Genomic DNA, 23,162 nt, shown 5'->3' on the forward strand with positions numbered 1-23,162 from the left:
TAAACATTTTTGGAGTGAAAGGTGCCCCTTTAAGCCCATTTAAGGGATACTTTGAACTTAAAGGGATATTGTCTTGGGATTTTTTTAAATGCATCAGTTAATAATGCTGCTCCAGCGGAATTCTGCACTGAAATCTATTTCTCAAAAGACAGATTTCTTTATATTTAGGTTTGAAATCTGACATGGGGCTAGACATAGTGTCAGTTTCCCAGCTGCCCCCAGTCATGTGACTTATGCTCTGATAAACTTCAGTCACTCCTTACTGCTGTACTGCAAGTTGCGGTGATATCACCCCCCATCCTTTCCCCCCCCAGCAGCCTAAAAACAGAACAATGGGAAGGTAACCAGATAGCAGCCCCCTAAATTGGAGTGATATCCCCCCTCCCCCCTAGTAGCCTAACTACAGAACAATGGGAAGGTAACCAGATAGCAGCTCCTTAACACAAGATAACAGTTGCCTGGTAGATATAAGAACAGCACTCAATAGTAAAATCCAGGTCCCACTGAGACACATTCAATTACATTGGGAAAAAGCCTGCTAGAAAGCAGTTCCATCCTAAAGTGCTGGCTCTTACTGAAAGCACATGACCGGGCGAAATGACCTGAGATGGACCTACACACCAATATTACAACCAAATACACTTGCTGGTTTCAGGAATTAAATTTTATATGGTAGATTATTTGCAGTGTAAACAGTGTAATTAAGAAATATAAACTACACCATAAAAATTATTTTAAGCGTAGAACTGAAAGGCCTGGGTCAGAGGGTGCAAATTTTGCTCACTTAACTTCCCCATGAATCCAGTTTAAAGCTGTGGTTGGCAGACTTTATCAATAAAAGGCCCTACTTGTCCAACCTTTGACCAGTCTGCCCGTAGCCTATTAAATGGTGACCTAAATATCGGTGATACTTCAATCTAAGCCCATGCCACCATTCCAAGCCAGCCAGGATGAGAACCACTGGCTTAGGTAATTTCTTTCCTCTTAGTTATAACAAGTTGTGATGTTTTATCATAATAGATGGGAATGTACAGTGAAAGAATACACAAAATTCAGCCTCAACACATACACCTCTATATTGGTCCACATGAAATGGTTAATAAGAAGCCAAAAGACAGAAAATAATTTAGGAACATGAGCGGAAAGGACACAAATTCCCCCCTTATCTGAACCAGATTTCTCCCCGGGCCAATCACTGTTGCATTATTGCCATTAACAACAAAAGCATGTATCAAAGCAACTCATCTGCATTATTAAATATAATAATTAAAATCCTGGCCCTAATCTTGAGGGAAATAAGAGCAAACACTTAGGGATCCCCTATTACAGAGGAATATATGATGGCAAAAGGCACCGGCCACAGAGCTAAACTGAAAATGAAAGTCACAATTCATACTGCTAAGCCATAGACGCAAAGATAATATTGTACGAAACTAATTTTCTTTCGATATTTGGTGCGTGTATGGTGGGATAAGAGTTGACCGATATCGGCAGAAGACTTGGATACCAGTCGGCTCGAAGATCGTGCTGGACGGCAAATTTTAATCGGGTGCCTTTGATGGCATCAGAACATCGCCCATTGTTAGTGCTGAATCGTCAGATACAGGTAGAATTCGATTGTTTCTACCTGTATATGTGACAATTCAGCTCTATCAGATCTTTTCCAAGAAAGATTGCAATGTTACATCTATGGCCACCTTAAGATCACAGTTTGGAGGACAATATGGTCAGAAGAAGCCCTACGTGACTTAGGGTAGATCCAAACCTGACTCGAGCTTCATCACCGAATTAGCAGATCTTTGCTGATTTGGCCACTTTGTGCCAGGCCAAATCAGGTCAATCTGGTAGTTGGTCCAGGGGTCAACAATCAGATTATACCACGGGCCTATGAAGACCCATCAGGTAACGTTCACGTGAATAAGCTGATGCTGTCCTTGGCTTCAGGATTTTGAAACCTGCCAGATATTCTTTGGGCAGGATGCCCCAATTGCAAATAAGATGCCTACTTCATCCACAGTCCTGTATGGGCTGTCAGTACACATGATGTAGCCTGTGCTTCCAGGAAGGTATGAAGGCAGTATATTCTATGTTGGCAGAAAAGGAGAGGAGGAGAGTAGATGTAGGTTACATGGGGTGGAAGTTAGCCTGGGACCCTTCAGTCTGCGGGTCCACTCAGGTCTGGCTTTGTGGAAAGGCCACCAAGGCCCGGGCCTAGGGCAGCAGGATTTTATGGGGCTGCATGCTGCCCAACTAGGGTTTGCAGCTGGCCTGTATTTTACTGGCCTAGTCGGTAAAACACCGTATTCAGGGGCGCTCCGCCAATGATGTGAGTTGAGGCACTCACCTCATGCGCAGCACCCCCCTGGTTGCCAGGGGCGGCAAAAACACCGTATTCAGAGGCGCTCCGCCAATGAGGCGAGTTGAGGCACTCGCCTCAGGCGCAGCACCCCCCTGGTTGCCAGGGGCGGCAAAAATGCCGCTCCTGGTAACAAAGAGCCGAATTTCTAGATGCAGAGAGCACAATTGCGCTATCTGCACTAGCGACGTGGACCCCCTGCCGACCGACGTCTGGTGCTGAAGGCGGGGGGGCGGCAAAAACGAAGGCCGCCTCGGGCGGTAAATTGGGTAGGATCGCCCCTGCCCGTATTACAAATTTACCGGCAATGTAGCTGCCTGGGAATTTAAAATACCCTTAACAAGACCCCTTGGCCCGGCCCCCAATTCCCTAGAAAGGTAACTTTTGTCCTCCTTCTGGCGATCTCTGTGGTGCGGCCTGCCCTCTTTTCCTTCACGCCACCACCTCCTTTTACGTCATGGTCCGCCCCCTTTTGTTCCTGCCCCCCCCACCAGCCAATAAAAATTTTAGGAAAAGGTGGCAACCCTATGCCCAACCACAACGACATTGGTTCAGAAACACTGGGGATGCGCAGGAGATACAATCGGTTTCCTGTGCGCCAATCCTCATTACTCCGATCCTGATGATGAAAATTTGTGTGAAAAGGGAGGGGGCGGGCCTAGGGGCATCCTCTATGTAAATCCAGCCCTGGATCCACTTACAGCCCCCTGCTAGCTACACCACCGATTCCCTTTTGAGCTTAAAAATACATGAACACATAGTTATCCTGCTAGTTTTCAAGACGTGCAGGGGTATCCAGGGCATGAAGGAGGGTCTCAAAACCTGTTTTGCATGGGGGGTGGGGGAGAAGGGAATACCACTGCAAAGGTAAAGCTACTCAACCCATCAAGGTGCTCCAACAGATGTTCTTCAATGGCTTTGAGGAGCGATTCCCCCCTTAGCTGCTCTCCCAAGGTACCCATGCTCAGCATTGTGCTGCAGCCCGCAGCTAGGGTTGTCACCTGGCTGGTACTTTACTGGCCTGGCTGGTAAAAATGTTGCTTGAAGCCAATGTTATTTATAGGGAAAAACCGCAAAAATATAGGAAGGCCGGAAATTTTTTCCAGAAAAGGTGGCAACCCTACCCACAGCTAGAACCAACAAGCCATGTAAGCTCAGTAAAACTGATTTAAAGGACCAGGACTCATCATATGAAGGACCAGGACTCATCATATGCATCTGCCTGGCACTACCATAGTGAAAGTGAAATGCTTGGCAGTTATTCAGGCTGATGATTGAAGTGGAGACTTACACTGCCTGCTCATAGATCCATGCTATATTGCGTTAGCCTCCCCAAGCCTTCAATAAAACCCTCCTTTGCCCCTGTGCTTCCCTCGGCCGGCAGGATGGAGCCTTATCAGTGTGAGGAGGTAGCAGGAGTGGGCTGGGTCTCTCCGTTGCTTTATAAGAACCTTGCAGCCCTGCTGTGGTTCTCTCGCTCTCTCTATCAGCCGGGGGAGGGGGGATTATGCATTTCACAGCAGCACCTGGAGGCACCCAAACCATGAGGGGGGTTCTCCTGGGGCTCCTCCTGGTGGTGGGCACCGCTTCAGCCCTGGACAGCTCCTACCTGCCGAAAGACTACCCCAAGGATGAGGCTGGTGCCAGAGCATTTGCCGATGACTACAACAGCACAGCAGAGACTATCCTATTCAAGAGTGTGGAAGCCAGTTGGGCATATAACACCAACCTGACTGAATACAACTCCCAGCAGCAGGTAACAACAATATTTACAGAATAGTTATAATAATTTGCAAATTAAATGTGAAAATCATCACTTTTTTAAAATTCCTTTCCCATATGCTGCAAATCCAGGAGAACAGGAATTTTCTTGAATGGAGAAATTTAGTCATTTTGCAAAGATTTTCATGGAAGTATTAGGATTTTTTTTTGGTGTGTGCACAGAGGAGATGTACCGAATTTCTCCTGTTCGCAGATAAGTGAATTGATCACTCGTATTCATTCGCTATCTAGTGTATTTAATTTATTTATTTGTTTTAAGACAAGGCTCATTATTAGAGGGGGTGAAGGGCAGGGGGGTGTTTATTACATTTACACTGTAATAACAAACCTCTATCATGTTCGGAGTTACAGCTCTTCGAATACAGCTGGGATTTATCATCCTGTAACTGTTGGATGCATATATATATATATATATATATATATATATATATATATATATATATATATATATATATATATATATATATATATATATATATATATATGTGTATGTGTAGTGATTCCAACACCCAGTAGTAGCACTATAATCTTTGCACCCATTGACAGTGAGAGGCTTTATGTTTTGTTTTATGCAAGTATTCCATTGGCATAAAGGGGTGTGCCTGATTTAGCCACTAGACCTAAGAGCTTGCAATCTGCTGCAGGGAGTGGGAAGTGAGTTTGGTAAAGTCCTGACATTTCCACTTTTCCCATCTGTCTGAACCTGATAACCAGACAACCCCAAGTAGGGCTCAAAATATCCATGCAGGTGGATTGCAGGGTGCAGGGAGATTGCAGGTGGACTGCAGGGCGCAGGTGGAATGCAGGGTGCAGGTGGAATGCAGGGTGCAGGTGGAATGCAGGGTGCAGGTGAATTGCAGGGTGCAGGTGGATTGCAGTGCAGGTGGATTGCATGGTGCAGGTGGTGATAGTGCCCAGAGATATACTTTGCTGGATTAGATTGCTATGAATGGAAATATAACTAGGAAAATTAATCAGAGAATCTAGAATGAGACAATTCAATTGATCACTTTGATTATAGGAGACCTAATAATGTGATATGAAGGTTATGTTTGATAGGCAGACTGTCCTGTCAGATAAGAATAGATCTTATTGGAAAGACTATTGATCAGCCAATGCCTATTTTCCTCATCAGATCTTGGGGATGGTACTTTGGGGCAGTGGCGTAACTAGATGTTACTGGGCCCCGCAGCAAATTCATTTTATGGCCCCCAACATAACCACGTTGCCCTTTTTTACCAATATATATTGAAATTGCTCATTAATTAGGGCCTCATGGGGGCCCCTATACCTCCTGGGCCCCCCTGCAACCGCAGGGTCTGCTTCCTCTGTAGTTACGCCCCTGCTTTGGGGTTGCTGTTCAACTTTTCTCTTTGGAAGCACATGGCAGCCTGCTTTCCTATAGTGTTTGTTAGCGGGCTAGGATCTTTGGGATCCAAAAAACAAACAAACCCCAGTTTCATCAAAACAAAAAGTGCCAGGATATTGGGCCCTTGGGTGGCCATAACTACAATTTTAAAGAAGTTTCAGTATCCATACAGATAAATGACACTGCATTCTGCCACTAGGTGGAGCCTGTAGTAAAGATGACTTTCTTGCTGAAATCCTTGGACTATGGCTTTGCTGCAAAGATTTTGAATTAATTGCACCTTGGCAAACAACCCCTGCCTCTAATCGAGAAAATACAACTTTTTAATCAGAATACAATTTTCTTCTTATTTCTATATTCTTTTATTTTATATATTTTTTTTTCAACGAAGGATATAACTTTGTATTTTTTTTTTAAACTGCTCTGTCTTCCTTTAAATCATTTAATAAATGTTAGTTATTGCCAGAGATGTATGAGGATTCTAGGAGTCGGCAGGACAAAGGTCCTGTACAGGAATGTGTGTTAATTGCAGTGGCATCAGTCTGGCTTGATCTGATACAGAAAGATTTGATGGGATTCTCCCTTTCTGGTTGCCCTGTTTAATTCACTGTACACCGAAATAAAAGGCCAGGGGTCTCATACTTTAAGTCAATGTAGTTGGTTTACACCGGGAAAATGGTAAATGGGTGTGGGTTGGAAATGTAAATGTTGGTGAAACATGTAGAGTCTCATGTCTCCTGCAATGGGGTCAAGGTATAATGTAACAGACGAGGAGCTGCCAATACATAAGCCCCTTTGTTTTCCAGTTACTCGCAGTGGGACATTCTACGCTTGTCGTTATCATGATAAGCAAAACATTTATCCGGAGTTTGTGAGTTACATTGTGCCATTGTGATAACAGGATTACGGAAACAGAATCTGCTTTTTAGCCCCTAATGTCGTTGCTACCCCCCCTTTCATTGATTTCCTTATTTGCAAGGATAATATTTTGCATGAGGCTGAGGATAGATTCACGTATAGCAGAAATAAAAGTATGACTATTATGTATGGCAATTGCTGTGGTTATCTAGCTACACTTTCCTATAACGACAATATGTGTTCCTTTGCCTAGCTGAGCTTTCTTATATCAATCACTGGAGTCAGATATGAAAGTCCCTTAGGGCCAGGTCACATGCTGCTATTTCGAGAGATTAGTCGCCTCTCGACAAATCGCTTCTTCATGGGGCCACTAATCTACCCAAACTGCCTTCCCGACCGGCTAGAATGTAAATCGCCGGCAGGATGGTAGTAGGATCGATTCTGCTTTCCGAAGTCACCCGAGTGTGAAAATGAAGCACTCCAAGTGCCATCCTGCCAGCAATTTAGATCAGATTAGTCGCCTGAAGAAGAAGCAATTTGTCGCTGGGCGACTAATCTCCCCCGAAATGGCAGAATGTGCCCTTACCCTAAAAGTCACCTGCAATCTTCTTGTCTTAGTTCTCTCTGGGGAACGCTGCAGGCGGCATTTCTCAAGCAGCACTCACTTGTGGTTTTGGGACAGCAAGAGTTGACTATATCAATACTTGGTGGTGGTGGTAGTAGCTACAAATCTGAGCTGGTTATATCAGATAAGGCAATGCTGACAATGATGTCACCTGTGAGATCCTAGCAACAATCAGTCAACAAGAGTCAACCCTACTAGAACTACGTCAGTTATCTCATTGGTGTCCCACATATTAAAGGGATACTGTCATGGGGAAAAAACATTTTTTTCAAAATGAATCAGTTAATTGTGCTGCTCCAGCAGAATTCTGCACTGAAATCCATTTCTCAAAAGAGCAAACAGATTTTTTTACATTCAATTTTGAAATCTGACATGGGGCTAGACATTTTGTCCATTTCCCAGCTGCCCCCAGTCATGTGACTTGTGCCTGCACTTTAGGAGAGAAAGGCTTTCTGGCAGGCTGCTGTTTTTCCTTCTCAATGTAACTGAATGTGTCTCAGTGGGACATGGGTTTTTACTATTGAGTGTTGTTCTACCAGGCAGCTGTTATCTTGTGTTAGGGAGCTGCTATCTGGTTACCTTCCCATTGTTCTTTTGTTTGGCTGCTGGGGGGAAAGGGAGGGGGTGATATCACTCTAAAGGTCCCCATATATGGAGAGATCCGCTCGTTTGGCGATGTCGCCAAACGAGCGGATCTCCCTCCGATATCCCCACCTTGAGGTGGGCAATATCGGGCTGATCCGATCGTGGGCCCTAGGGCCCAACGATCGGATCCTAGCAAACGCAAATGGGCGGTTCGCAGGACCGCATCAACGAACAGATGCGGCCGCGATCCGACGGGATTTTTAATCCCATCCGATCGAGATCTGGCCGACTTTCGGCCAGATCTCGATCGGGGAAGCCCGTCGGGGGCCCCCATACATGGGCCAATAAGCTGCCGACTCGGTCTGTTGGCAGCTTTTATCGGCCCGTGTATGGCCACCTTTACTTGTTTGGCTGCTGGGGGGGGAAAAGGGAGGGGGTGATATCACTAACTTGCAGTACAGCAGTAAGAGTGATTGAAGTTTATCAGAGCACAAGTCACATGACTTGGGGCAGCTGGGAAATTGACACTATGTCTAGCCCCATCTCAGATTTCAAAATTGAATATAAAAAAATCTGTTTGCTCTTTTGAGAAATGGATTTCAGTGCAGAATTCTGCTGGAGCAGCACTATTAACTGATTCATTTTGAAAAAAATATTTTTTTCCCATGACAGAATCCCTTTAAGATCAGCAGTATACTGTACAACCAAGCTTCAGAAGGGAGGATACTGTGCTGTTTGGGTGTTTAGAGCTAGGGAGAAAAAGCAAGATTATTGATGTCTTCCTTGAGGATTCTATAGAGCAGTGATCCCAAACTAGTAGCTCGTGAGCAACATGTTACTGTCCAATCCCTTGGATGTTGCTCTCAGGGGCCTCAAAGCAGGTCTACGTAGGGTAGGCGGTAGGGTTCTTTTTTTTAGTTACAAGTTGAATTCTCCTTTAATTGCATAAAAACTAAGTATAGTGCCAAGTAGAGCCTCTTGTAGGCTTCCAGTCCATATAGGGGCTATCAAATAGCCAATCACAACCCTTATTTTGCACCCCAAGTGATTTTTTTCATGCTTGTGTTTCTCTCCAACTCTTTTTTACATTTGAATGTGGCTCCCGGGTAAAAAAGGTTGGGGACCCCTGCTATAGAGCTAAGAAGAACAAAATTTACACAGTCGTGGGAAGAACATACAAATATTGTGCTTCAAATTTGATTAACCCATTGCCTGCTTACCCTTCGTCTAAAGGTCACTAATACGAGTCTTCTACAACTGATGGTCAGGGAATATGATAACACTATTAAAATTTCTTTGTCCCTTGTAATGCCACTTTTAGTTAGGCAAACTAAGAGACACAAGTACAATAATGCTGCCCTTTGTACACACAACCTTCACTTGTCTAGTGTGGAGACAAAGAGCCCCAAGAAAGAAAAGTAACAATATGAGTTCAGATATGCATTCCAGCCGAGAGGAAGCCGTGCAGATAAAGACTGCAATTAGGCTTCGAAAGCCTTACGGGATATCCGGCTGGAGGAGAAATAGGACAAACACACACAAAAAAAAAAAGAGATTAAAAAAAATATATCTTTGGAGGAAAGTGAAAACAAGTTGATTTTCCTGAGTAGTGAGCTAACGAGCCGTAATCAACAGAACGCAAGGCACTAATTGGATGGGAGAACGAGGGCTACTAGAATCACAGGGAGTTTGTACAATCAGGATTATAGTATAGATATGTGAGCAAACCCACCACTTACTACAGGAGTACCCATACTTTACTAATGCGAGGTCTACTTTTAGTGATGTCCCATTAGGATCTACATCCATAAAAACATTGTTAGCATTATATTCTATGAAAAATATTACTTCACCACCTATAACACCATTACCACATTTCAATTACAGAGTGATATTGGCAAACCAGAATTGCACATATGTCTCCCTATATTAGATGACAGTCAGACAACTGACAGTAGCACATATCTCTGTATGTAACCCCATTAGACATGGCTTTAGCAAGGAAGTGTAAGTAAACAGGATACCATTAGATAAGCAAGAAATTAAGCAGATATTCAATTTTAACCAGTTCAGACTTCAATGGTCACTATAATTGAAATCAATAAGGAAGATCTGCTTTTCTTAGCCTGCAAAAAATACGCAAGCTAACAGCAGCAAGGGCAAATTTTAACTTAACACAATCAGCTAGTTGAGATCTTCTAGGAAGTTTCAATAAAATAGTAAATGGAAACATTGTTAACCTTTAAAATTGATCTCTACTTCTCATCCTAAAATGCTTGCAACATATTTCTGAAATAATAGGAGACGACAATGATTGCTTTGTATACATTGGTTATATCTGTCTTTCTTTATGTTGTGAGAATTGCTAATTTAAAAAATGAATAAACTTGAATAAAAATAATGTCTTTTTAAAATATCTCCCTGTGATTTCCAGATTCTAGCTTCCATGGAGGAGCAGGAGTTTAATGAGGCATGGGGTAAGAAGGCCAAGGAACTGTTCAATGATGTGTGGGAGAACTTCTCAGATCCACTGCTCAAGAACATCATCAGTTCTATCAGGACCCTTGGAGCATCAAACCTGAACATTTCAATGAGGGAGGAGGTGAGGTATCAGGAATGGGTGGCTCTACACTTCTGTAGATGGAATGGTGGCGTAGATAGAATGAGTGGCTCTAACCTTCCATACATGGAATGGGTGGCTCTACACTTCTGTAGATGGAATGGGTGGCTTTACCCTTCTATAGATGGAACGGGTGGCTTTACCCTTCCAAAGATTGAATGGGTGACTTTACCCTTCCATAGATGGAACGGGTGACTCTACACTTCTGTAGATGGAACGGGTGGCTCTACACTCCCGTTGATGGAACAGGTGGCTCTACACTACCGTAGATGGAACGGGTGGCTCTACACTTCCGTAGAGGGAACGGGTGGCTTTACCCTTCCATCGATGGAATGGATGGCTTTTCCCTTCTGTAAATGGAACGGTTGGCTCTACACTTCCCTAGATGGAACAGGTGGCTTTACCCTTCTGTCGATGGAATGGGTGGCTCTACACTTCTGTCGATGGAATGGGTGGCTCTACCCTTCCGCAGATGGAATGGGTAGCTCTACTCTTCCATAGATGGAACGGGTAACTCTACCCTTCTGTAGATGGAATGGGTGACTCTACCCTTCCGTAGATGGAATGGGTGACTCTAGCCTTCTGTAGATGGAATGGGTGACTCTAGCCTTCTGTAGATGGAATGGGTGACTCTACCCTTCAGTAGATGGAATGGGTGACTCTAGCCTTCTGTAGATGGAATTGGTGACTCGTCCCTTCTGTAGATGGAATGAGTGGCTCTACCCATCTGTGGTCAACGCTAGAAGAAACATTCTTTTTATATCCATTCCTCGCACCACTTCTAATGTACGGAGTTGAAAAAAATCCCTTTCCATTACCTACACATATTAATGAAAAGGCTCTTTACTCTTTGAATTATAGTCTCTGTCTATTATTTGTCATCAGCATCTCTCCCTCATGAAGGGCTTTCAGTGGGCTCTTCAGCAACATTTACTCTTGGGGTCGGTAACCCTAGCAACAAACTTGAGCAGGAGCAGTTGTTGGAAACTGACAGCAGCCAAGGGATACAGCAGTACGACAAAAAGAAAATAAGAAAAATACTTGAAATCAACCAATTTATCGAAGTTAGCTAAATGCTGAATTTGTGTAGGAAGGTTAACTTTTAGGAAGCAGGCCCACTGCCTGGACCTTATGGCATAGTTTATCCCTTATGAATAAGAGATAATAAGGCTGATTTGACAGAGGGCTGGGTGTCAGCTCATCATTCAACCCCCACCCCCTTCCCTATGTGTCTCTACTTGCTGTTGCTCCAGGGATATGGCTAAAGTTGACCTTGACAAGCTGAAAGAAGTGATGGACTGATGGGTAGAAATGCCTGAGATTGGCAGAGTCCTTCAGAGAACGAGAGGGAGTAATTGAAGCATTAAATGAGGAATTTAAAAGCCCGATCATGGCACACTGGATCTGTGAAAGAGAGAAACATTCGCTGCCGGCAAGACAAATTTCACTATCTCACTGGGAACAAATAGAAATACAGCTCCATTTGTGCATGACACATACCCTTCGCACAAATGCACAGATATCTCATTTAACTGCTTGCGTTCCTATCTGCCTTAGAGGGTTCACTTAGCCTTTATCTAGAGATGCCCAGCTGTACAGCTATGAATTCTATCAGCCTCATCCAGCTGAGATTATTATATATATATATATTGTGAAACAGGCTTTTATTAGGACAAACATAACATAATTGTAAGCCTTTCATTTGCATTGACATACTACTACTACTAGTACTTGTAATTAATTTTTTTACTTGGAGCCAAAATGATTTGTTCTTATTTTAGTGAAATGTAGTATCTGTCCTTCAGTTGCATTCAACTTTTCTGTTATATGCTCAATATCATCATGACTCATAGAATATGTCGATAGATAAACCATGTATATTAGGCTACTAGATTAAGGCATTCTGGGATTCAGAACATTTTGAGAAATAACGACATGTTGTTTTCTCTGCTCTTTAGTATAACACTATTCTCAGTCAGATGGATAGCATCTATTCAACATCCAAAGTGTGCCCTCCAAATCCGAATGAGAAATGCTGGTCTTTGGAACCAGGTAAGGCTCATAGAACCCAGAACCCTATGCGATTAGCTAGTTTGTAAAGATAGTCATTTGCACTTCTTTTTTCACATCCCACTTGATTGATGGACAATTACAGCCCTAAACTACTTTCTTTGTCTGCTTAATATTGAAACAGCCTGTTTTTATTACTGTGGTTGCCAAACCCTGGGGCTGGCCAAAAGCAGTGGAATGGGGACCACAATTAATGGGGACATAATTTAAAGTTTAGTGGCTTATATACTATATTGGGTAATCATGGAACTATAACAGATGACCACATTTTGTATGAATTAGTATCCCTGCTATGAGATAAGGAACCATTGTATTTTTTTTCCTATAGAACTAACAGAGATCATGGCAACATCCAGGAGCTACAAAAAGCTTCTCTATGCCTGGGACGGCTGGCATAACTCTGCAGGGATTCCACTGAAGGAGAAATACTTGAAATTTGTGCAGCTCAGTAATGATGCTTACAGGATGGATGGTAAATAAGATCAAGTTGATTTCTTAGCAGGATTTTGCACATTGGCTAGACATTGTCTTAAATTTTAATCAGGACTGGACTGGGAGTTAAAATAGACACTGGCCTTTTTAAAGTAAACAGGGGCCCATAGTGCCTCTCACCAGCCCAACAAATAGAGACTGTCCATGACATCTTACAGCAGCCCCTCTGGCATTTGCCAGAACTCACAGATTGCCAGTCCAGGCCTGGTGGATAGTGCCACCCCTCTGTGCCAGGTTTTATTATACTCTAGGTTCCTAAACTATGGGTCTGGCACTCCAAGAAGGACCCAGATCAGTCTCTTAGGGGGTACCCTGAAGATCAGATACATCTCTGGGCTAGATGGGAGGGAAGATGACTGCTGTAGCACTAGTACTGGAAAGTATTTTCATTGTATTTTCTGATTGCTGGGTAGTGTATATATCATTTAAAGGGGAGTTAAAGCATTCCGCTGAAAGTGGTGCCTATAGTAGCAGTGGAGATAATAGTCTCTGGGAAGGGAGTGTGACTGTGGGATAGCAGATATAGTAGGGAGAGATGGTGCCTATAGTAACAGTGGATAATAGTCTCTGGGAAGGGAGTGTGACTGTGGGATAGCAGGTATAGTAGGGAGAGATGGTGTCTATAGTAACAGTGTGATAATAGTCTCTGGGAAGGGAGTGTGACTGTGGGATAGCAGGTATAGTAGGGAGAGATGGTGTCTATAGTAACAGTGGGATAATAGTCTATGGGAAGGGAGTGTGACTGTGGGATAGCAGGTATAGTAGGGAGAGATGGTGTCTATAGTAACAGTGGATAATAGTCTCTGGGAAGGGAGTGTGACTGTGGGATAGCAGGTATAGTAGGGAGAGATGGTGCCTATAGTAACAGTGGATAATAGTCTCTGGGAAGGGAGTGTGACTGTGGGATAGCAGGTATAGTAGGGAGAGATGGTGCCTATAGTAACAGTGGATAATAGTCTCTGGGAAGGGAGTGTGACTGTGGGATAGCAGGTATAGTAGGGAGAGATGGTGCCTATAGTAACAGTGGATAATAGTCTCTGGGGAGGGAGTGTGACTGTGGGATAGCAGGTATAGTAGGGAGAGATGGTGCCTATAGTAACAGTGGGATAATAGTCTCTGGGAAGGGAGTGTGACTGTGGGATAGCAGGTATAGTAGGGAGAGATGGTGCCTATAGTAACAGTGGATAATAGTCTCTTTGAAGGGAGTGTGACTGTGGGATAGCAGGTATAGTAGGGAGAGATGGTGCCTATAGTAACAGTGGATAATAGTCTCTTTGAAGGGACTGTGACTGTGGGATAGCATGTATAGTAGGAAGAGATGGTGCCTATAGTAACAGTGGATAATAGTCTCTGGGAAGGGAGTGTGACTGTGGGATAACAGGTATAGTAGGGAGAGATGGTGCCTATAGTAACAGTGGATAATAGTATCTGGGAAGGGAGTGTGACTGTGGGATAGAAGGTATAGTAGGGAGAGATGGTGTCTATAGTAACAGTGGATAATAGTCTCTGGGAAGGGAGTGTGACTGTGGGATAACAGGTATAGTAGGGAGAGATGGTGCCTATAGTAACAGTGGATAATAGTATCTGGGAAGGGAGTGTGACTGTGGGATAGCAGGTATAGTAGGGAGAGATGGTGCCTATAGTAACAGTGGGATAATAGTCTCTGGAAGGGAGTGTGACTGTGGGATAGCAGGTATAGTAGGGAGAGATGGTGCCTATAGTAACAGTGGATAATAGTCTCTGGGAAGGGAGTGTGACTGTGGGATAGCAGGTATAGTAGGGAGAGATGGTGCCTATAGTAACAGTGGATAATAGTCTCGGGGAAGGGAGTGTGACTGTGGGATAGCAGGTATAGTAGGGAGAGATGGTGTCTATAGTAACAGTGGATAATAGTCTCTGGGAAGGGAGTGTGACTGTGGGATAGCAGGTATAGTAGGGAGAGATGGTGTCTATAGTAACAGTGGATAATAGTCTTTGGGAAGGGAGTGTGACTGTGGGATAGCAGGTATAGTAGGGAGAGATGGTGCCTATAGTAACAGTGGATAATAGTCTCTGGGAAGGGAGTGTGACTGTGGGATAGCAGGTATAGTAGGGAGAGATGGTGCCTATAGTAACAGTGGATAATAGTCTCTGGGAAGGAAATGCTGCTGTGGGATAACCGATATAGTAAAGATCAATGGTGATCCAGAGAGAATGGACAAAGATCAGGATAGTAATGTAAATTGTACAGTTCTTCTGAAATAATATGTATAAATGAAGTTTATACTGTTTAAAGTTAAGTTATGTTTATTGGAAATGTGCAACATAATGTAACTACATGAACACAAAATGTATGTACTGATAGTTGCTTAATAAAAAGAGAATTCTTTAAAAAAAAAAAAAAAAGATGGTGATATGAGACCAAAATATTATTATGATGCCCAACCTGCAGTCCTTCAGGACAGATAATCAGATCTTGTCTCGGTTCCATGCTTCCACCTAGTGGCCTAGATCTGTAATTGATGACTTGCTGAAGCCATTACAAGGATATAGCTGCTAGTCACAGCATTTCAAGTGCAAGTTATCCTGGTGTATAAAATGTCATTTTATAAGGCAGAGGGGAGGTTTTTGATGCTATGGAGCCACCGAAATGTAACCTACAACCTTTCCCTTCCTCCCATGCAGGATTTAAGGACACTGGAGCCTATTGGCGCTCTTGGTATGCGTCTCCCACATTTGAAGAGGACCTGGAAGGTCTATATCAACAACTAGAACCTCTATACCTCAATCTGCATGCCTTTGTACGCAGGAAACTGTACGAGCGATATGGAGCAAAATATATCAACTTGAAAGGACCAATTCCAGCTCATCTTCTTGGTAAGAAAACAGAAGGAACTTGAATTTGCGGTGGAAGTAATATAGTCTCCCTTAATCCCCAATAATCTAACATTAAAGGGACACTGTCACGGGGAAAATGTTTTTTTTTCCAAAACACATCAGTTAATAGTGCCGCTCCGGCAGAATTCTGCACTGAAATCCATTTCGCAAAAGAGCAAACAGATTTGTTTTATATTTAATTGTGAAATCTGACATGGGGCTAGACATAATGTCAGTTTCCCAGATGCCCCCAGTCATGTGCCTTGAGCTCTGACAAACTTCAATCACTCTTTACTGCTGTACTGCAAATTTGAGTGATATCACCCCCTCCCTTTCCCCCCCCCCTAACAACAGAACAATGGGAAGGTAAACAGATAACCGCTCCCTAACACAAGATAACAGCTGCCTGGTAGATCTAAGAACAGCTCTCAATAGTAAAAAATCCAGGTCCCACTGTGACACATTCAGTTATTTTGAGAAGGAGAAACAACAGCCTGCCAGAAAGCAGTTCCATCCTAAAGTGCTGGCTCTTTCTGAAAGCACATGACCAGGCAAAATGACCTAAAATGGCTGCCTACACATCAATATTTTAAATAAAAAAAAATATACACTTGCTGGTTTAGGAATGAAATGTTATATGGTAGAGTGATTTTTTTGCAGTGTAAACAGTGTAATTTACATATAAAAACTACACCATAAAAATCCCTTTAATGAACCCTGTGCAGTCTGCATTGAAATGAATAGCTAATTAGCCATCCGGGATGACCTGGGAACATTACCGACTGGAGCATGGATCCCCAACCTTTTTTATCTGTGAGCCACATTCAAATATAAAAAGGGTTGGGGAGCAACACAAGCATGAAAACACACCTTGGGGTGCAAAATAAGGGCTGTATTTGGTTATTTGGTAGCCCCAATGTGGACTGGCAGCTACAGGAGGCTCTACTTTGCTCTATGCTTGGTTTTTGTGCAATTAAAACTTGCTTCCAAGCCTGGAATTAAAAAATAAGCACCTGCTTTGATGACACTAAGAGCAACATTCAAGGGGTTGGAGAGCAACATGTTACTGGTTGGGGATCACTGAGCTAGAGGAATTGGTGGTTGATTCAGTAGTACACTTCCACGGCTAGTCTCATATAACTATGGCTCTTTGCTTTTTGCAGGTAACATGTGGTCCCAGCAGTGGAATAATATCTATGACATGATGATTCCTTTCCCAGACAAGACCAATATAGATGTCACGAATACAATGAGGGAAAAGGTAATGGTTTTAGTATGCAGAACCTTTGGGTGAAACAGCTGAGGTTGGTTCTTCTAACTAGGGGCTCTTTTACTTCTGTCCCTCAGGGATGGAACGCTACCCATATGTTCAGAGTTTCAGAGGAGTTCTTCACCTCCCTGGGCCTGCTGGAGATGCCACCAGAGTTTTGGGATAAGTCAATGTTGGAAAAGCCAGCAGATGGACGGGAGGTAGTGTGCCACGCATCTGCATGGGACTTCTACAACCGTAAGGATTTCCGGTAAGACATGTTGTAGCATGAAGTGGCAGTTAGAAGGTCTAATGATTCATGTCACTGACAAAGCTTTACCCTAACAAGATACCCATAGTAAACAATTAGCTAGATTTTGCAGGGCTAGTGCAGTTAAAAGGGGTTGTTCACCTTTAAAGGGGTTGCATTCACTTTTAGTATTATGTAGAGTGTGATATGCTGAGACAATTTGCAATTGGTTTCCATTTTTTTATTATTTGTGGTTTTTGAGTTATTTAGCTTTTTATTCAGCAGCTCTTCAGTTTACAATTTTAGCAGTCTGGTTGCTAGGGTCCAAATTCCCCTAGCAACCATGCACTGATTTGAATAAGAGACTGGAATATGAATAGGAGAAGCCTGAATAGAAAGATGAGTAATAAAAAGTAGCAATAACAATAAATGTGTAGCCTTACAGACCGTTTGTTTTTTTTACATGGGGTCAGTGACCCACATTTGAAAGCTGGAAAGTGTCAGAAGAAGGAGGCAAATAAATCAAAAACTATAAAAGTAGACCATTCTATAACATACTAAAAAAAATACTTAAAGGTGAACCACCCCTTTAAATTAACTTTTAGTATGATGTAGAGAGGGATACTCTGAGACAATTTGTAATTTGTTTTCATTTTTTATTATTTGTGGCTTTTGAGTTATTTAGCTTTTTATTCAGCAGCTCTCCAGTTTGCAGTTTCAGACATCTGGTTGCTAGGATCCAAATGACCCTAGCAACCATTCATTGATTTGAATAAGAGACTGGAATTTAAATAACAATTTTAATAATAAAAATAGGGATGCACTGAATCCAGGATTCGGTTCGGGATTCGGCCAGGATTCGGCCTTTTGCAGCAGAATCCTTCTGCCTGGCCGACCAAACCCGAATCCTAATTTAGATATGCAAATTAGGGGCAGGGAGGGAAATTGCGTGACTTTTTGTCAGAAAACAAGGAAGTAAAAAATGAACCAAAACACTCAGTAAGACCGAGAGAGAGCACACAATGCAGATTAACTGCTAAGTGGTTTATTCTTCACAACATGTTTCAGGCTACACGCCCTTTATCAAGTGTAAAACAAACTGATTGTTCACAAACATTTAAAGGTGTAGACAGGAAGTGAGGTCACACAAGGCAAATACAAATGACCTTAAATTGATACAGTAATTACCATATAATCACATTTTATATAAATAAAGTATTATCATAATATCCAAATATAAAGGTATATAAAAAAATATTTAATAAAACACCATTAGATGGAAAAGTGAATTGTAAAGAGGCCTTTGTAGAAAAAACTTTTTTTAAAAATTTTTTTATAAAAAGATTTTTTTATATAAAATCCATACATAGTACTGCCCACTATTAGGGCCTGCTATGAAAAAGCTTGATTGTCCTGTGTTACTTGTAAGGAGGAAGGAAAAGCCCGGTAATCTTACCAGTAGCCGTACAAATTAATATATTGTATCTATCTTGAACACAGAGAAATTTATCTGCAAAGAGGAAACAAACACAGTATCAGTTTCAAACAATAAGTAACCTTGTAACAACATTAATTTAAAGGAAACATTTCACACTCCAGCTGTCGTTCATACCCTTTGGCTGTAATGTGTCGAGTCTCTTAATCCAATAGGCTTCCCTTTGTAGTAATCTTTTGCTGGTGTTCCCACCTCTCTGGGAGGGGGTCACTACTTCTACAATTGCCCATTTTAACTGAGATTGGTTATGAGAAGCAGAGTTAAAATGTCTAGATACTGTAGTATCTGTTGCTGTTCCTTTTTTAAAATTACGAATATTGCCCTTATGTTCCTTAATACGAATTTTTATTGATCTTTTCGTTTGGCCAATATATACTAGACCACACGGGCACTTTAGCAGATAAACAACACTGCTTGTATCACATGTGGCATAGTGCTTCAGCTTGACCGGTGTACCCTGTGTCGGATGGCGTATCACATCCCCTTTGATAATAGAGGAACAACAGTTGCAATTTAGGCATGCAAATGTGCCGATTTTAGGTGTCCCTAAGAACCTTTGAGTTCCTTTTTGGGGGGGATTAACCTCGGAAGGACACAATAAATCACGAAGGGACGAACCTTTTTTATAACTGAACATCGGTGGATTAAGCAAAACACCCTTTAAGGTTTTATCTTGTTGCAAAATTGTCCAGTATTTACAAATGATACGTTCTATTGCTTTACTATTGGAGTTGTATTGGCTTACAAATGGGAACACTTTCTTATTAGTTTTAGGCTTATATGTTAACAGATCTTTTCTAGGCAGTTTACCCACTTCTATGGCACTGTTCTCTATATCCCTAGTTTTATAGCCACGTTTTACAAATCTTTGTTTTAGCGTTTCCACCGCTGAAGTATAGTTCCCTTCTTCGGAGGAAATCCTCCGTGCCCTTACGAACTGACCCTTGGGGATAGCTCTAATTACTTTAGGGGCGTGGAAACTGGAGGCTAATAAAACATTGTTTTTTTCAGTACTTTTTCGATACAGACTGGTACTGATATAGCCATTAGTGATGGTTAGTGTGACATCCAGAAAATTTATGCAATGTCCCCCTGTTTCTCTGGTAAACTTAATGGTAGGGTGTGCTGTATTGGCGCAAGCAACCATTTCGTTAAACGCCAGATCTGTACCTTCCCAAAGTACCAAAATATCGTCCACAAACCTGTAATATCCAACAATATGTTGTAGATACGGTTCAGTTAGAAATAACTGTTTTTCAATTTTGTGGACAAAAATGTTGGCAAATGATGGAGCGACTGCCGCTCCCATCGACGTCCCTTGTCTTTGCCAATAAAATTCTCCAGAAAACCTGAAGTAATTCCTCTTGAGAACAAGGGAAAGACAATCTAGCAAAAAGAACAGCAAGTGATGGGAGATATTGGTCTCTAACAGAGCCTCCTCCACGTAACGAATACCTTCATCTTGTGGGATGGAAGTATAGAGACTCTGTATATCAATGCTGTACAGTTTGACATTGTCCCCCACTGGTCCTAGGTCCCCTAGCTTACACAATAGATCAGTAGTGTCTATTAGACAGGTGGGAATATTGTTTACCAAAGGCTGTAAAAAATTATCAACAAACCTGGAAAATGGTTCTAATACAGAGTCTATCCCTGACACAATCGGTCTTCCTGGAGGGTTTTCTAGGGACTTATGTATTTTTGGCAAAAGATACATAACAGGTATTCTTGGATGTTCTTTACATAAAAAATCTTTAACATTATTTGGGATGACACCATTTTCTACTGCTTGAGATACAAATAATTCAATTTCTTTTCTTATTAGATTGGTGGGGTCGTTTACTATTTTTTCATAGTGGCCAGGCATATTCAATTGTCTAAAGGCTTCTGCTAGATAAGCATCCTTATTCATGACCACAATGGCCCCTCCTTTGTCAGCTTTACGTATTATTATTTGATCATTAGTTTTTAGATTTTGTAACGCTGACCTCTCTTTATAAGATAAGTTTTTCTTTAACGATGTATTTTTATTCCAGGTCTGTTTCACCTCATATGTGACTATTTTTTCAAAAGCAGAAAGAAATTCATTATTAACCTCTGGTACAAAAGAACTAGCATTTTTAAAACCTTTAAATTTATCAGCGGACTCATTAGTTACAGAGCCTTCTGTGGTTAAAGATGGCCCAAAATGCAGTTTCAGCTTAATGTTCCTCAGGAATTTCTGGAAATCAATGTCCCAAGTGGCAAAGTCAATATTGTGAGTAGGTACAAAACCTAACCCCTTATTCAGTACCTGCAATTCAAATTTATTCAACACATAAGAGGATAGATTAACTACAAGGTCATTTACCTTGTTGTCTTCCGATTTCTCATCGGGTAGTCGTCCCTTGCGTTTGGCGCTTTCGGGTTGCGTGGTCTGTTCTCCGTTGTCTGCATCGTCGCTGGTCCTAAAAAACCGGCAGATGATTGCGCAGATGATACGGAGCAGTCTTCACTACTGGATGTTATTTCCCTTGGTGCTTTGAACGGACCTCGTCGGTGGTATCTCTTACGTCTCGTGTAGGGAGGCTGAGTATAAGTACTTCCTTCTCCGGTCCTCGCATATGGTTGCGGGTAGTCTGCCTGGCCGTGTCGGGGGCTTTGTAGGGTGCGCTGCATCCTTCTTTCATCTCGCCAGCTATACTCCCGGCCTTCCTTGTAATCTCGTGCGTCGCGTTCAAACTTGCTGCGCTTCCTATTAATGATAGTGTCACGTAGTTTAGAGAGCATGTGATCTTGCTCACGAAGGGCCATTTCCGCCTGTTCTTTTCCCTTCTCCCTCACAAGCTTCTCTTGGGTATTGGATACAGCTGTACGGACATCTTGTAGCTTAACAGTTAATGTTTCAACAGTAAGTAACATTAAGTCCTGACTGCATTTGTTACATATTTCAAACCAGCGCTGTTGTAACAAAGTATTCTCTGCACACAGATTAGGTTTGATATCGAGTCTCAAACCCCTTGGTATTCTTTTTACCTTTAAATATTCAGCTAGTGAACTCACATGTAGGCTGGTGTGAATCTCTTTTCGTCGTAGGTTAAACAATTCTTTCTCTGTGCTGATAGTGGTCGTTTCTTGTGTTGAAAGCAGATCCACTGCTTCAATCTTACTCAAAATCCTTCCCACATCTTCTTCGTCATAAGCAAACGTAGTTGCTGTAGAAGGGATAGAATCCTCAGACATATTCAGGCCCCTTCTCACCAGTCCAGCGGAAAACAATTGTACAAAAAAATTGAGATTGACTGGGTAATGGGGTAACTCCAACTCTCTATCTCAGTCAGACACCTCCGCTCCAGGTGCAGCAAATGAACCAAAACACTCAGTAAGACCGAGAAAAAGGTTCGTCCCTTCGTGATTTATTGTGTCCTTCCGAGGTTAATCCCCCCCAAAAAGGAACTCAAAGGTTCTTAGGGACACCTAAAATCGGCACATTTGCATGCCTAAATTGCAACTGTTGTTCCTCTATTATCAAAGGGGATGTGATACGCCATCCGACACAGGGTACACCGGTCAAGCTGAAGCACTATGCCACATGTGATACAAGCAGTGTTGTTTATCTGCTAAAGTGCCCGTGTGGTCTAGTATATATTGGCCAAACGAAAAGATCAATAAAAATTCGTATTAAGGAACATAAGGGCAATATTCGTAATTTTAAAAAAGGAACAGCAACAGATACTACAGTATCTAGACATTTTAACTCTGCTTCTCATAACCAATCTCAGTTAAAATGGGCAATTGTAGAAGTAGTGACCCCCTCCCAGAGAGGTGGGAACACCAGCAAAAGATTACTACAAAGGGAAGCCTATTGGATTAAGAGACTCGACACATTACAGCCAAAGGGTATGAACGACAGCTGGAGTGTGAAATGTTTCCTTTAAATTAATGTTGTTACAAGGTTACTTATTGTTTGAAACTGATACTGTGTTTGTTTCCTCTTTGCAGATAAATTTCTCTGTGTTCAAGATAGATACAATATATTAATTTGTACGGCTACTGGTAAGATTACCGGGCTTTTCCTTCCTCCTTACAAGTAACACAGGACAATCAAGCTTTTTCATAGCAGGCCCTAATAGTGGGCAGTACTATGTATGGATTTTATATAAAAAAATCTTTTTATAAAAAAATTTTTAAAAAAAGTTTTTTCTACAAAGGCCTCTTTACAATTCACTTTTCCATCTAATGGTGTTTTATTAAATATTTTTTTATATACCTTTATATTTGGATATTATGATAATACTTTATTTATATAAAATGTGATTATATGGTAATTACTGTATCAATTTAAGGTCATTTGTATTTGCCTTGTGTGACCTCACTTCCTGTCTACACCTTTAAATGTTTGTGAACAATCAGTTTGTTTTACACTTGATAAAGGGCGTGTAGCCTGAAACATGTTGTGAAGAATAAACCACTTAGCAGTTAATCTGCATTGTGTGCTCTCTCTCGGTCTTACTGAGTGTTTTGGTTCATTTGCTGCACCTGGAGCGGAGGTGTCTGACTGAGATAGAGAGTTGGA

The 23,162-nt window shown here is 42.0% G+C and overlaps 2 protein-coding genes across 3 annotated transcripts in view; one reads left to right on the forward strand and one right to left on the reverse strand.

Annotated features, from left to right (window-relative positions):
* LOC108701765 (angiotensin-converting enzyme) overlaps positions 1 to 23,162 on the forward strand; it is an 86,620-nt gene that overhangs the window by 43,511 nt on the left and 19,947 nt on the right. Inside the window, exons 1-7 of one of the 2 annotated variants that reach the window (XM_041575977.1) lie at positions 3,830 to 4,112; positions 10,010 to 10,177; positions 12,154 to 12,247; positions 12,594 to 12,737; positions 15,422 to 15,613; positions 16,777 to 16,874; positions 16,961 to 17,133. In XM_041575977.1, the coding sequence (XP_041431911.1) occupies positions 3,864 to 4,112; positions 10,010 to 10,177; positions 12,154 to 12,247; positions 12,594 to 12,737; positions 15,422 to 15,613; positions 16,777 to 16,874; positions 16,961 to 17,133 (1,118 nt within the window). In that variant the 5' untranslated portion in view covers positions 3,830 to 3,863. Of the gene's footprint in view, positions 1 to 3,829; positions 4,113 to 10,009; positions 10,178 to 12,153; positions 12,248 to 12,593; positions 12,738 to 15,421; positions 15,614 to 16,776; positions 16,875 to 16,960; positions 17,134 to 23,162 lie in introns of those variants that run through there. The other variant, XM_041575978.1, reaches the window with a different exon arrangement.
* On the reverse strand, positions 18,145 to 22,417 carry LOC121397894. Its single transcript, XM_041575981.1, has 2 exons — positions 20,958 to 22,417; positions 18,145 to 18,622 (listed from the first exon to the last, which is right to left on the reverse strand). The coding sequence occupies exons 1-2, from the start codon at positions 21,827 to 21,829 to the stop codon at positions 18,619 to 18,621; spliced, it is 876 nt and encodes a 291-aa protein (XP_041431915.1). The 5' UTR covers positions 21,830 to 22,417; the 3' UTR covers positions 18,145 to 18,618.

The sequence above is a fragment of the Xenopus laevis genome, chromosome 9_10L, assembly GCF_017654675.1.
Source record: "Xenopus laevis strain J_2021 chromosome 9_10L, Xenopus_laevis_v10.1, whole genome shotgun sequence".
Taxonomy (NCBI): domain Eukaryota; kingdom Metazoa; phylum Chordata; class Amphibia; order Anura; family Pipidae; genus Xenopus; species Xenopus laevis.